Here is a 15,455-nt window from a genome sequence, read left to right as displayed (position 1 = left end):
TAAATGACGATCAAATTAAGGCACATTATTGTCATTCAGATGAGCTCCAGTAAATTATATGAAGTTATAATTTGCCTTTGGCAAACAAAGCTACAGATCAATGGATGCATACGGGAAAAGTGTAATTTTTTTGAAGATTGGCAATTAATAAAACAAAACATTCTTAGTTCTCAATATGTATAACCATATATTTGTCCTTCTTTTAACAAAGGGAATTTGCACAAACATTAATACAGTTTTGCTGTAAATCAAGAGAAAGTAGGCTACTGGAAAATGTAAATGTATGTATTTAATCCTTTAAATACAGTATATTGAAAAAGGTCAACAATCTTAAATATGACAATCGAGTGATAAATAAAAAAAATTCTACGTGTGCCAATAATTTACACAATATACAATATGCTAATTCAGGTAATAAAAACAAACTAAAATTGCATGTGGAACTGAAAGATTTAATGCTGTCCATCTGTCAGAATGCTGTAAAACGTCATTCGGCTGTCCAGGTTGTTTAGAAGATGAATGGTACGAGAGATTTTCTTGATCTTGGGAAATCTTTGAACTTCTCAATATAGAATCTGGAAATGATTATAGAATGAAAATGCATTCCTTATTTTAGTGTGTGTTGCAGCACTGTACTGTCTAACTCGTTCAGTTGAATGGATGAAGTACCTCTTCGAAACATATAGCACAAATGTGCAGCCAGATAACATTGTGGTTCATTTTTGAATCAATATATTTTCATCCGGTTTAGTGATAAGGGATTTACTGATAGGTCTTTTTACCTGTGATGGTGATAGGCTCTAGGGCCTAGGAAGCATATGGTGAAAAAAGCAAAAGCAAATGTGGGTAAAGACCAGCTAGCAAGAGCGTAGCCCAGCCATTCTACAATTTCCCCGAAATAATTCGCTCCAGACACATACTGGAACAAGCCACCTGCAGTTACAGCAAACACATAAATCAGTCCAGCGTTTAATGAAGCTATTTGCAGTTTGCTCACACAGACTGAGATCAAGTAAATTATAAGAGTGTTATTCAAGCTAAAACAATACCTTTTGGGATTTTGTAGGAAACTTCTCCAGGTTTTCTTAAGTTGCGAAGAATGTGGTCACTGTGAATATTGATCCCCATTCCTATGAAAAATAGAATCAAACCTAGAAAAAAGTTAATGTCATTGTATTATAGCTTTGCTCCATTATTATTGTTTTTATATAATAAATATAAAAATTATGGAAGTGTTCAGCACAACAAATAATCACCCAAAAAATTGCATGTAATATAATGCATGATTTGATATACATACAGATATTTTTATAACCTAAATAACGTCAATGACAATGTATCACCACAAAATGTTAGTCATTGTTTTCAGAGCACTTTATTCAACTGGTTGTTGACATTAAATATTTTAATGTATCATATCTGTTAATTATATTTGCAATCACAAGTGTAGTATTAATAACCGTTGTTCTACATAAGACACAGGAGCACATTAAATTAACGGCATTATTAAAATATCATTGTAGCAGTCTTTTGCAAAAACTCAGAATAACTGTAAATACAAGTCCTTGTTTTTTGTCCCTTTTCTTCAGCATTCTTTCTCCTGCTCAAGTCCCTTTATGTTATTTATAAAACTTGGCACGAGAATCTGCGGTTATTGTAACTGTAGCTTTTCCATGGCAGATATACTATTTGGATAAATGCATCTGCTAAGCGACCAAATGTGAAAGACTGATTCTGCATGGTGCACCGCACTGTATAAAACTCATTTGTTCAGTGATCAAGTTTTACCAGCTATGAAATGACCATCAGAAAACCAGAGGTCTTGATATGCAGCACAGTGCAACAGATAGTGTGCCTGAAGGAAGCCATTGATAGAACAAAACACCATTCCCGACAGCATAATGATGAACGGGTATGGCCGTCCTTTGGTCAGCAGAGAGTAGATGCAGCTCCTGCAAACCAGAAAAATCATACACTTACATGACCATCTTGTCTGTGCCCTGTGTGTAACCCCCAAACTTGCTTTGTACTTGCAAATGTCAATACTGATTAAAATCGAGAATTGCGTTATGCTTTTTCGTATTTGTTCTTGAGGTCATTAATTATCAATGCATGTTATTATATTCACCTGAAACAAATATATTAGATTTCCCATGTTCAGTACGATACAATTTGAATTGCGGGTTCGTTTTAATTTACATTTTTATTTGTAATTATGCGTCTACTCTTTTGTGAATTCAACCTGTTCACAAACCCGTCACTTCTTATCAATATCAAATCTCCCCTGATTGTGTTTATCTCTTATATACACGATTTCGACCTTGTCATGTGTAATTACACAGATCACATCTCCCTCAACAAATTCGGTTCTGTTCTCAGCAGCCTTGACTTCAAAATAGCATAAATAACCTCAGAAACAGGAGTCTAGAACATTCCTCCGGGTGCTTTGTCTTTTGTGTTTGGATTAAGAGATTTTATCCCTCATTTGTTCCGAGTGCGCTTGATAACATATCCAGGATTCGTGAAATGACAAACCTTGGGTTCGGTGCATACCAGCTAAGCCAAGGGTAGCAGAAAGACCGCAAGAACGCACTTTGGCCATACATAAATGTAGGCGGTTCCACGTCTACATAAAGCCATCATGGTCTTTTAGTAAACATTGTATACAAACAGTCACTCATCAGTATTTTGCATGTAAGCCACCAATGATTTCCCATCATGCGTACATCTTACCTTTGGAAGTAGTGCAAGCAGAACATCCAGAGCGTCAGTTGTCCTTTAAAGCCCTGATTCCCATCCGCCATCAGCAACAAAAGCAGAGACACCAGCAGAGCAGGTAGCTCCTGAAGGAACCAAGCGAGCCTCGCGGACACCATCACGGAGCTGGTAGAAGCATCCACGTAGCGGCCGTAGGCAGCGTGAGACTTCACGAGACAAACAAAGTGCATAACCCCACCCAGGATCATCCCCAAACTCAGGCCCTGCACCAGTAGCTCTTGACACTGCATGGAGGTCAGATATCCGTCCAGTTCCAGACCAGGTTTGAGCCTATATTGTTGGATCTCCCCTTTTAACCCCTCACCAAAGCTCTGCATGCACAGCGAATCAGAGCAGCTCCTCCCCCAAAACTCAAAGCTCAGTCCTAACCATGCTACAGCATGCACCCTGCTGAAAAGTGACAATGCTTTTCTGAAAGAGATTTCCCTTTTGACACATTTCGAGAGATTTCACTTCGAGAAAATGGGTTTCAGTAATGCACTGGTGGGAGAAATGCGTCAGCATCACTTTTAACTAAATGGTCCAAAAAGACAAACATGTTTAATGGCATTTCTGTGAGACTTGGCAAACGTGTTTTGTGAGAAAGACCATGTTGATTACCTGCAACGAAATGAATTGAGAATATTAATACTAGAACAGCGGATTTAGCATTTGTTTAAAAGATTTCAAGGACGTTTCATTCACGTGTTTGCACAAATAAAAACTGGTCTAAAAGGCAAATTCTTTTGATTGTTCAAATAAGAGAATCCACACGAGTGCCACCACATTTCCATTATGCAGATGCGCATGTTTTTGGGACATTGTGGCATACAAATGTACACTTTGTGATCTAATCTAAGCAAACTGTGTTTCCCTTAACGGTTTGGCGTGATCTTTTAATCAAGTTCAGACGATTTCTGCGGGTGAAAAAATATTTTCAATCATGCAACCCGGAGATTATTAGCGCATGATCAATTCTATTAACTTACAGAAAAACATGTCAACCTCTGAAGTTCACAACAGGTCCCTTCCTGTAATTACTGGAGCACCCACTGAGAACGGGCCTACGCTAGAATGGTTTGAATGTAGGAAACTGTGTCAAACAGCAGGACGTACGCCTGAGTTTTTCCCCTCACATCGTTTATACATGTTAGCAATAACCTTTGAGTGTTTATGTCACTAATATAACGCAGTCACTCAACAAACATCACTTAAAACAACAGGAAGGGTAACAAATCAAATTATGCTTAAAGTGCTTAACATTCACGTTTTTTTACAGCGTGACTAATGATCTTAAAATCACCTTGTAACATATTTAAAAAATGAACAGAAAGCGTGAAGCAATTTATCCTTGATGGAACTTAAAGTCAGTCTGTCCTGCTCCATAAAAATACCAAAGAAAACACTTTCTTAAATTTACAATTTATTGTTTTATGACTTTAGACAGCATGATGTAAGCTGTAGACCAATATTGAAGTCATTTTCAGAGAAGAAACTTGTGGACACCACAGCTGACACCTGCGTCCAAACTCGCTGTAACAGCATCCACCTCACCCAAATGTGTTCAATGCAACCTGAAGTGGCTCAGGAGATTTTGAAATGTCAACATAGCTAAACTGAGAACAGATTGATGAAGTGCTATTTGTTCAGCTGGACCAATCGGTGGGAATCACCATCTCCTGTTCCCTGCAGAAAAAAGCCCTAGAAACGTGTGAAAGATGTAATACAGAATGAACCCAAATCCAAATTAGTAAAGGATTCCAAGAAAAACCTTTGGAGATACTGAAATAATACTGAATTCAAATACGAAGTGCAATAAAGAACTGCACAAAAAAGTGCAATTAAAATAGCACAGCATCCTCAGTGGGAAATATTTTTAATATATAGGCCTGCTGATCTAAAAAATATATATATATTTTTTTAATAAATTGTTACAGAGGATTTATTCTTGAATTTTGGTTGCTTAGATTTGTTTATTAAACTGCCCACCCTGGGACAAAAAGCATTGTGTATATATGGATACACACGTACGCACAAACAAACACACGTTTGAAGTATTCGTCTCCATATCCAAATACTTTATGATTACACTGAATAAGATGTGATACAAAAAATTCACAATCGTGACTATACGCCTCAGCTCCTGTTTAAATCTACTTAGATCTACAAACAATGCATGTCTTTGTGCTACAACATTTGTGCAGACATATGTCACAAATTAATAGCTGTTGTGAACAGTCAGTGTGAGTCCACTTTGCACATCTTTCGTAACAAATCCTCCCCCGAACTTATGGAAAACAACTAACCGCAATGCAGGCGTATTTACCCCCCTATTTCGGGTTTAACCCCCACCTTGGATTGCAAACCAATTCCAATTCAAATTGTTAATTTGAGCACAATATCTATTTGCACATTTCATAATTTAAACTTTCCTGTATGGAATGTAAAGCCACTTTTAGAACTTCCTTGAATGATAGCAAAACTATGGGAAACTCGAATTTGTTTGCTTAACAGTCTTTGATGATTAAAGCAGTAAACATCTTTAAAAATGAATAAACAGAGAATAAACAAAGACAAAAGCTCTTCTGCCACAAGAATTTAGAAAGTATAATAAAAGGTAAACTGGTCTGTTCTACAGATGCGCTTCCCTGTATGTGCTCTTCCAATTTAAAATGCATCCTCTTTAATGTGAAGACTAAATCAGGCGATGCAGAACTGCTCTGTTTTCAATATTAAGGTGTTAAAGCAATTAGACAAAATGACGTGCCCTTATGTGCCTATTTAATTCTTTTAAAGCCTTATGGCTATATGCTGTGCAAATATATCGCAATAGTTCACATTGTTTGGAAATAATGGTAGTCAGTTGGTAACGGGTAAAGACTAAAGAATGTGGTCACCAGTTAACTGGTCTGCCAAATGAAAAAATGTAAATGTAATCTGACCAGAATTTGCTTATTCCCAAACCTGATCGTAGATTGTTGCACAATAGGAACTTCCAAACAAAAAGGGTCTTCAACATCTCGGGAGCACATCAAGATCAAGAATGACTCATGTTGTAATAGATGACAGTGCTCATCTTAAATAAATCTTGGTCAGACCTGACATCAGTAAAAACATTTCTCAAAAACTGCTCATAAAACATGTCAAAAACCATAGTATCACATAAGTCACAAAAGCACTATAAAATGAAAAGAGAAGATACAAGATCATAATTTTTATTGTTACACTTTATTTTTCCTTTGCAACATCGGCCATGACCCTTTTGTCATATCAGGCGAGAATTCTGTAATGCTTCGATGTAACCTGAGATTCAAAAATGACTCCGCTAAGGAGCGCTTCAATTAATTCTGACATAGGTTTGACAACATGTGAACTGTTATTTTCTATGCAATAATAACAATGCAAGTAGAATAATAATGAACGGCACTAACGGAAAACTTTGAAACAAATCTAACAGTAAAGGATGAGAGCGATTCTCCAGAACTTGTGTTGCGCCGGACTCTCTGGTGAAGCTAATGAATCTCTTCCCCTACTTTTTACATGTACAGTGAAAACCGATCCATTGGAGCAAAAAAAATCTAAATCGAGCTTTTGTATGAAGATGGAGGGTGGACAAGAGGTGGAAAGCACAGGACAGAAAAAAAGAAAAACGTTTAACACTGAACCAAGGCACATCTGCATGGTATGACATGCGTTGTCTGTTTTCTGCTTTGATATTCTGGTTTGAGATGTGTCAAACCTTGTTGGAGATAAACAGGAGCTTTGCTTCTTGTCGTGTATGGATGGTTTCCTATCTGGGGTAACAAAGGAGATATCGCTGCATTGTGCTCTTTGGGAGGTCTGGGTTGGATGGGAGGAAAGCTAGACGTGGGAGAGAGAGAGATTCAAAACTGCACCTCTGGTGATTCCTCGATACGGGGTGCGTCGCTAACAAGTGGTCAGCTATTAAACACGGCCGCTAACTACTATGAGGAGGTAAAGTGAGAATAAACTATTTCCTATCTGTGATTTTATGGAATAGCATTCCCTTTGAGGCAGTCTGAATGAGGGCATTGAATCCACATGAACTAGCATAAAATCAAAGATGTACTGCTGTTGCAGGAGATTTCACACACTTCAATAAGCTACCACACAGTTTTTGATTATATGTAAAATACAAGCATAAAAGTACAGGAATAATAATGGTAAAATAAAAACAACAACATAGGAGTAAAGACTTAAATCTGACTACAGTAAACGCTTAGCTAAACAAAAAGAAAAACATTTTTGGTATATCCAGTACAGTGGAGGGTTAGTGGGTATTGTGTAGCCCTTTGTTAAAAACTATAACAGTAAGCTTTGAAAGAAATAATCAGGTAGCTACTATGACACTTCTCATGGTGTATATGGACGTGGCATGTTGCAGTCTTTTTTCTTGTTACTTATTTTTCGGCAAGATTTTTCGGCCTTTTCAGCATTTCTTTTATAGATTATATAGGCAAAACAAATACATTTTTATTTATTTATTCAAAGTGAATAATAACGTCTTGCTTTAACATCAAGGGCAAACCAATACATCCTCAAGACCCCCTAACATCACATAAACCACCACAGATCTGACCTTGCAACACCCAAAACTGCGACTACACACTTCTATAGCCTCATCAAAAATGCCTCACGTGGATAACAGGGTCTGGTAGGATAAAGGAGGTAAGAATCTAATAACTGGACCCAGGATACGAATGAGGATCCCAGCTGTAGCAAGCTTCTTATGCCCCTCTATAGAAGATATATAGGGAATAACAGAAGATGGGAAAGGATCTGATTGGAAACTGGACAGGTGGGAGGGCAAAGGCATATAGGTGAGTATAGAGAAGTGGGCCGGGATTCTGGGGTCTTCTGAGAGGCTCCGCCACTCCTGGGAGAATTTATCTCAATGAACGACAAGAGCTCCAGCAGCGTAGCTCACCGAGCTGTCCGACCAGTTTCGGCACTGGCTCGACTGTGCATAGTTTAAGAAGGAGAAGTTCATATCTATGCCACTCTTTTTCAGTTCCGCCACGGCCTGTTTTGGAGAGAAGAGATTCACAGGAAGAGTCACAGACGGCAATGTTGAATAGATGTTGGACTAAAATAAGTTTGACAAAAAGAACAGGCGTTGATGCTAGTGAAGTGCTAAACTAAACACTTAAGCTGCTTTAAAAGCTTATTAGCTTTGGCTTTAATAATGCAACACAAATGTATTAAAATAACTCTGGGGAAATACACAAAACCATTTCTATGACTCATTCATTATGTACTTACATTAAGAAGAACACCGATGGGATGGCGACCACAAATAGTATTATGATATTTCTTCAAATAATTGCTAAAGGAGATGGGGTCCAGCTGTTCTATAATTCCCATTCCCTTTAAAACAGAATTGAACATGGATGTATTTCAACGGTAACGGTTGATCTCATTAACAATTTTCACAACATGATGTAACTGATTTTGTAAACATCTGGTTTGATCTGTGATTGTTTTCCAGAATTATAAATTACCTTACAGAAGCAAAAGTACTTCACCAAGTTGTTAAGCCTTTAGCGAGGTTGGGTTGCTATGAACATCTGCTATTGGCTAGAGCGTCTTGTGTGGAAAGTATTAAAGCCCGTCTTTGAATCACAGGCTTCCACGTCAAAGTAACCATAACAATGACTCTATAGCTTGGAGAAAAATTCCTCACCTTTTTTTTTTCTTAGCACAGATTAGTAACAGCAAATGGCACCACATCCGAAAAGTTAATGGGCCAATTGCATGTGAACCTCATATGTCAGGCATTAAGTTAGTTAAGAGCGAGTGGGTCAAAGAAACAGGTTTACCATTTTGTCAAGGTGCTCAATGGATCTGTAGATCTCTCCTTGACTTTCGTCGAAGTAGGTGTAACGGAAACGTTGACCTGCGGAACGCAACAGATTTTCACAAGAATAAAATACCAACAAAAACATGAATCAATAAAACCAGAGCAGGGCTTTAAAAAGATGTTCGGTAAACTCCATCCCTCAGTGCTTGTAAATGTTGCTGGATTTAATGCTAACAAGAAGTGCATTTCACATTTCAACTAAGTAGGTGACAAATGAGCTACTTTTCCAGTAGTGTGACAGTAGCTCAGCTGGTTTTAAAACAGTGTAGCTTTTCCTGTCATTAGCTACTTTTTCCAATGATTAGTGCTGTGAAATCTGACAAAACGCTACATTGCTGTTTGTAATGCTGCATTATATTGAGCATAAATTTTGAGTCGGGCGAAATGAAGAAATAATCACACACAACTAAAATGCACTTTCTTCTGTGGTGAAATGTGAGAAGTCTGTGAAATCCTTGACAGACTTGTAATCCCTGTGTGACATTTTAAGTCAACTGTTTTATTGGATATAAAACCCTTTTTAACATAGTTATATAAATTAAAGGGATAGTTCACCCCAAAATAAAAATTCTGTCATCATTTACTCAAATTTAAGTAGTTACAAATCTGTATGAATTTCTTTGTTCTGTTGAACAAAGATAAAGCTATTTGGAGGAATGCTTTTAACCAAACTTTTCTTGGACCCAATTGATTACCATAGTTAAAAAATACCTTGCAATTATTTTGTGCTGTTTGTCACAGAAGAAGATATTTTGAAGAATGTAGGAAAGCAAACAGTTCTGGGGAACCTTTAACAACCATTGTAATTTGTCCTACTATGGTAGTCATGGGGTCCAAGAACTGTTTAGTTACAACTATTCATCCAAATATCTTTCTCTGTGTTCAACCAAACAAAGCATGTATGCAGGTTAGCGAGTCATGACAGAATTAACATTTTTGGGTGAACTATCCCTTTAAGGCATTCCATTAGGGTGTTGTTGTTTTAAGCGTTTTAAATATATCTTCCAAATTTGCTCTCACCCTAACTGAAAAGAGATCTTTGATATGTTACTGCTGTGCTAACATCAGCCACTAACAATAACAATATTCTCAACTTTCCCAAAAGAGCGTGAGCAGACACAAACCCCAGTGGCAGAAGTCAGAGGAGATGATAAAGAGATTGGAAGGGTCGGCCAGGTATTTGCTAAGAAGTTTCCCATATTCCTGTTCTTTAGACTCGCTCAGAGCTCCCACCAGCACAGGCACGATGCTGAATTCATCTTTATGGCTGTAATCGAAAAAAGAAACCCATCACTTGCCATGTTCCAGATGAGAGTTTGACATTTTCATGTTTATAAATATTCTTTTGTGACTGCTGTTGACCTTTCGGTGTGTGTTGGAATGCCATGCCAAAATCATCAGAAACATGCTGAATTCACATTACTTTCACATCAAAACACATCTAATCTATAGCTCTATTGAGGGTTGAGTTACATTTATACATCTGGCAAACTATTCTATCCAAAGCAACTTGCAGTGCATGCAAGGTCCTGTGCTTTTAATAAGTTTCTGTATTTCCAGGAAATCAAATCAAAATGACTTTGACGTTTCAAACACCATGCTTTACCAGTTAAGCTACGTCAACATTTACCCAGAGATGAGTAGAAGGAATCCAAATGATAAATGCTGAAGACCCTTTGAAACATTTCTATTGTTCATCGAACAGATTGTTAAAGGGGTCCTATTATGCCCTTTTACAAAGACTTACTTTCTTTAAGAGGGAATATCATCCATTGTAGTGGACTTTGTACCTTTGGAGACGTTTTACACTCAAACAGTAACATAACATTAAATAAATGTGAAAAACACAATAGGACCCCTTTAAGGTTACAGTATGTGGGCATGGAATAAAAGAGATGGTCTTGAATTAATAACAGCTCATCCATCACAGCACACTTATAAGACGCACTGCACTAGGTAAACACATCCTGACAACATGATTAGTGGATTTGGCAGAGGAGGTGGACTGTGTGTCAATAACGCTGCTCTTAGCTGCTGCGTAGAGATGAGTCAAAACTTTGATCGATGATTCCCTCTCTTTACATTTATTCTCTATGCAAATTCTGTCCTACAGACAGAAGTACATATGTTATGAAGAGAGACACCTCAGCAGGGAGTTGTGTATACAAATCAGGAGGGAGCCACGAGGTGCCAAATGGCTTAAAATGGTCTGCTTACATAGTTGCTATTCCAGGTTTGTTAGTCACTTAGGATAAAAGCATCTGCTAAATGAAAGCTTTTTTGGCTTTTATTTTGGCTTTAGTGTAGTGTTGTTCAATTGACTGTTCCAAAAGCTAGTGAGATGCCTCAAAAGGCGCCATCACGACTCCTCCAAAAGGTGTCAACTTCAGAATTCCGTGTTTTGGACATTTTTAAGGCAGACATCCCTCAAAGTGATAGTGAATGTGAAAATGAAAATTCTGTCATCATTAATTCCCCGTCTTGTCATTTCAAGCCTTTATGACTAATAACATAATATATGTTAACATAATATATTGTCTGTGTACTGTGCATATTAATTTTGTATTTATAAACACATATCACACATGTATACATATTTTGAGATACCGACATGTATTTACAGCCCTATGCCATGTATTTTTATGCTTAGAGAAACTTGTTAGGTTTGAACGATGATGATATGCATTAAAAGATTTTCTAGATATGCCATTACAAGAGGGTCATTTATAGAGCTCGGTTAGGATGCTGCCTATGTAGTCAGTATGGATTAAAGATTCTGGTGCTGATATGCGAATGTTACCTCTCCATGGCTTTAGCTGTGTAAGGCAGGTGCATCTCAATGCTGTGTTCATCTTCGTCTGTCTGCAGACTCATCCTCTCAAACATGCCTGTTTTCCACAGGTCAGCATAAACTGAGAGAGAGAGAGAGAGAGAGAGAGAGAGGGATGGGGCTGTCACTTAAATCCCTCTTGTGCCATCACATCATTGGTTCACATGAAGTAATTATAAACAGAAAAGTCGATCAATGATAATGACACAATGCCACATTAATATGGAAAGCATAAAAACAACATACTTCTCATATTTCTATTATCCACATATGTCACGTTTATGGCTAATGAAAGCTATTAGAACACTATTGGCATCTTGTGAATACAATATTGTCAGAACAAATAGTCATTTCCGAGGTTGCAAATGGGCACAGAAATCTCGTGGGGTTGAGAGCGAATGAGCCAGAAAAACAATCTAGACGAACACCATATGCACTGCCATTCAGTCTGTGTTTAATACTGAGTTTTTCTCAACAGCGAGCAGGGAAATGAGATTCTTTACCCTTCTGGTCGATCCTCAGGTCATACAGTGGTGTTCTGTAGACCTCGGCCGAGGAGAGGGCACAGCGAGATAGCGGCACATGGTGAGATGGGCCGAGAATGAACACTCTGCGACTGCAGGATGAGAGCTGTGATTACCTCTCTCCCCATTGCAAACTCATTAAGACTACTTTAGAGGAGAATTTAACCAAGACGACATGACGGACACTTACGTGACAGAGGGGTCCACCTGCTTGTACGCGTGAGCAGCACACGCTCCGCAGTAAGTGTAGCCGGCGTGCCTGCGGAGATGGAACCGGTGTTAGAACGTTAAAACATGAATAATTATTATTTTAACCTTGTTTAGATTTCACATACGGTGCTATTATGGCTCTGGCAGGACCCGCTGTAGATTGTGCTTGAGATAACCAGCCCTCAAGTTGTGCGTTAAGCTGGGATCCTAAAAGTGAAGACAGATAAATATGGTATTATTAAGTGCAGACGTTATTTCACAACTTTGAAACAGCACTGAGGAAGATAATTGGAATGGTTTCCAAATGGTTTGTAGTATCATTTTCATTACTGAAATACAGTACTCTACCAAAAACTGTCTTCAACTCTCACATTGCAAAAAATAAATCACAATGGACATAAAACTTGACTACTGTTGGAACCAAACTCCAAAATGAGATAACTCGGTTTTTAACATTTTTCAAAACTCATGTTTTTTATTATGTTACCATGTTTTTATTGTGTCAGTTAGCTGCATTTTTGTGTTGTTATGGTTTTATTCAAAACAAACCATCTGCAGTTTGATTGATATTAATTGAAATGCACAATAAAAACATGATTTTGGAGAAAAAAAAAACGGAAGAAACAAATTTTGGAACCAAACTCTTCATATATATATATTAATAAGGTTTCGTAAAATTAATCCATGACAATATCATTAATTTCTGTCTTCTGGAGCCTGTATTTTCTCTGTATGTCTAAAGAGTGAGTTCTTTGTGTCACCAGTGGACTCCTAAACCAACAAATAATGACTCAATATAAGAACTGGCTAACCTGAACATTGTGTTGACTTCAGCAACATTTCAGCCTCAGACAGAATCATTGTCCATGTTCTAATGACTTTCTTATCAGAGTCTGGCAGGACGTGATAGCACTTTTTAGGACAAATCGACATTTCAACTTTTTAACCGATTCTGGGAAAAATAAGCCAAAGATAGAACCAATTTGTTCAGGCTTTAACAGCCATTACTTAAATCTACAAATGTAATAAATCTCTCTACATACTGATGATCCTAAAAACAGCAGCCCCATCTGAATATGAATCAATGTGTGACTGCAGTCATTTCAAAGTTAGCACATTTATAAACAAATCAAATATTTATTTTTAGCATTTGACCGATATGGGTTGAAATGTTCATAGATGTGTGATAAAAGCTAATACAATTAAAGGGCTAGTTGGCCCAAAAAGAAAAATTGTGTTGTCATTTATTCACCCCCATTTTGTTTAGAACCTGGTTGACTTTCTTCTTTGTAACAAAATCGTTTTTGAATGTTGTTTGGTAACCGACGTTCTTTGTTCTGCAGAAGAATGGAAGTCAAGCAGGTTTGGAATGAAGGCGAGTAAAGGATGAAAGAATTTTTATTTCTGGGTGAACTGTCCCTTTAAGGCAATCCATATGTTTGTAGGAAAACAATCATAATCCAAGGCTGACACACCTCTGTTGAGAAAAGACTTGTTTTGTACAAATGGCATTACGCATTAGTCCTAGAAAAAAACATGCAAATGTCTTCTAATGATGTTGGTGAAAGGATGGCGACAACTTGCTGGATGCATAGGATTGTTTAGTATGTGTGTTTGACTGGGGAATTCATTGCGTGTATGCTGTACTGAAGCCCTTTTGTCATGCATCCTTTGTTGTTGCTGCATGAAGAAAAAAATATCACCGGCCATCTACAGACTCTTATGTGCTGACTGGGCACAGTGAATATAATGGAAGAGAACGGCTCATTTAAATGCTGACAGATGAAAAATAATAAAGATGGATTGACTTCAGATTAAATCAAAATCATTGTTTTATTCTCACGAAAACACAACTGTCAAGAACAGCAGAGTCATATGAACTTTATCAAATAGCATTAGCCGTTAGCAGGGTAAATCCAGTCATCTAAAATGCGAGTTTATATACCTGGATTTACTTATCTAGTAAAGTAGGGCAGGGAAAAGTGTGCATGGTATATAAATCTATGGCTTCACTTTGTGTAATCGGTGTGTGTAAAATGAGATAAAAACATCGACTGTGAGCTAACCGGCTAACAATTGGCCTGGTTATGTTCTTAGCTGCCGATATACACAAAAGAGAAGAAAAATAAAACCAACACAAATATTTAAGAAAAAGGCAAAGATTTAACCTCACTTAAATACATCAACTTTACAGACCCACGGATTGAGATGTGGTTCGGTTTACTGGTGACGTAAATCAACCAGAAATGATCATTCACAATCTTTATAAACCAAACAAAATACAATAAACTGGTCTATAAAATAATGACATAAATCAAGCAAAAAAATGCCTCTTATGATTAACGTTATACGAACGCGAATAGTAATGCTTCGATTTACAATCATTTGCGTGCAAACAAAGATGATCTCTAAACCAAACAATGTGCTTTTAGTGAAAAAATATGGTGCGTTGTGGTTTGCCGTGTATCGCTGTTTTTCTAAAACATACTAGAAAATGCATTTATGTGACGAATAATAAAAAGAAATAAGTCCTGCGATCTTTAAACCTTTAAGCATAGCTATTTAAAAACCTCCAGCTGATCTCATCGGCTGCGTCTCAAAACCAAGTGAGCTGCCTAACTAGGGAGCATTCTTGTCACTGACGCAGTCTGACGGCATGGGTGCCCAGAAACGCTGTCTATGCAGGCAGCACACTAGGTTTTAAGACACACAAACACATACACACTGGCGTGAGCTAAACCGGACCTCGGGCCCGGACGGCTTTTGGGTCGCTGGCACTACCTGAGGCCGTGTACCAGCTGCCGGCGTGGCTCGCTTCTCTGCACACCATCCGGTTCGACATCTTGGTACCCGCGCCGCCTATCTTGGTCCAATAAAACCTCGTCGGTGGGGAGAAGAATGAACTAAAACACTGGAAAATATGCTAGATCGAAAAAGTACAAGCCTGTGCTGAAGCCGCGAGCTCAGGAAACTGGTATTTTAGTTTTGTTATAGGTTTGATGCATGAAAGTGAAGAATCGCGAAAATATAAATGGCTTGATAGTGAGACTGTGAATAACAAAGATCCGACCAGTTCATCCGCTCACAGCCAAGTTTGTCTCTGTTATCCGGATGGGTTGGTCTGGCCTAGCTCGGCTTCCGTTCCCAGACAACCTGGGCGGAGAGACTTGATTGACTGGATCATATGAGTGGATGATTGGTCCGTACATTTAAGAGGTGTGTCTTAGGTGTATAGATGAAGATTAAACTTTAC

The 15,455-nt window shown here is 37.9% G+C and overlaps 2 protein-coding genes across 2 annotated transcripts; both read right to left on the bottom strand.

The window, feature by feature from the left end:
* Window positions 1–386: 386 nt before the first annotated feature.
* On the bottom strand, window positions 387–3,047 carry srd5a2b (steroid-5-alpha-reductase, alpha polypeptide 2b). Its single transcript, XM_056761175.1, has 5 exons — window positions 2,734–3,047; window positions 1,789–1,952; window positions 1,050–1,151; window positions 783–933; window positions 387–575 (listed from the first exon to the last, which is right to left on the bottom strand). The coding sequence occupies exons 1-5, from the start codon at window positions 3,006–3,008 to the stop codon at window positions 509–511; spliced, it is 759 nt and encodes a 252-aa protein (XP_056617153.1). The 5' UTR covers window positions 3,009–3,047; the 3' UTR covers window positions 387–508.
* Window positions 3,048–5,956: 2,909 nt separating this feature from the next.
* memo1 (mediator of cell motility 1) lies at window positions 5,957–15,335 on the bottom strand. The gene is made up of 9 exons (XM_056761343.1): window positions 14,984–15,335; window positions 12,328–12,409; window positions 12,183–12,251; window positions 11,972–12,084; window positions 11,439–11,550; window positions 9,763–9,905; window positions 8,598–8,674; window positions 8,041–8,145; window positions 5,957–7,801 (listed from the first exon to the last, which is right to left on the bottom strand). The coding sequence occupies exons 1-9, from the start codon at window positions 15,042–15,044 to the stop codon at window positions 7,670–7,672; spliced, it is 894 nt and encodes a 297-aa protein (XP_056617321.1). The 5' UTR covers window positions 15,045–15,335; the 3' UTR covers window positions 5,957–7,669.
* Window positions 15,336–15,455: the final 120 nt, after the last annotated feature.

This window comes from Triplophysa dalaica, chromosome 11 (assembly GCF_015846415.1).
Source record: "Triplophysa dalaica isolate WHDGS20190420 chromosome 11, ASM1584641v1, whole genome shotgun sequence".
Classification (NCBI taxonomy): Eukaryota; Metazoa; Chordata; class Actinopteri; order Cypriniformes; family Nemacheilidae; genus Triplophysa; species Triplophysa dalaica.
Note: the sequence above shows the minus strand (reverse complement) of the source record. Positions and strands in the feature narration are given on the sequence as shown.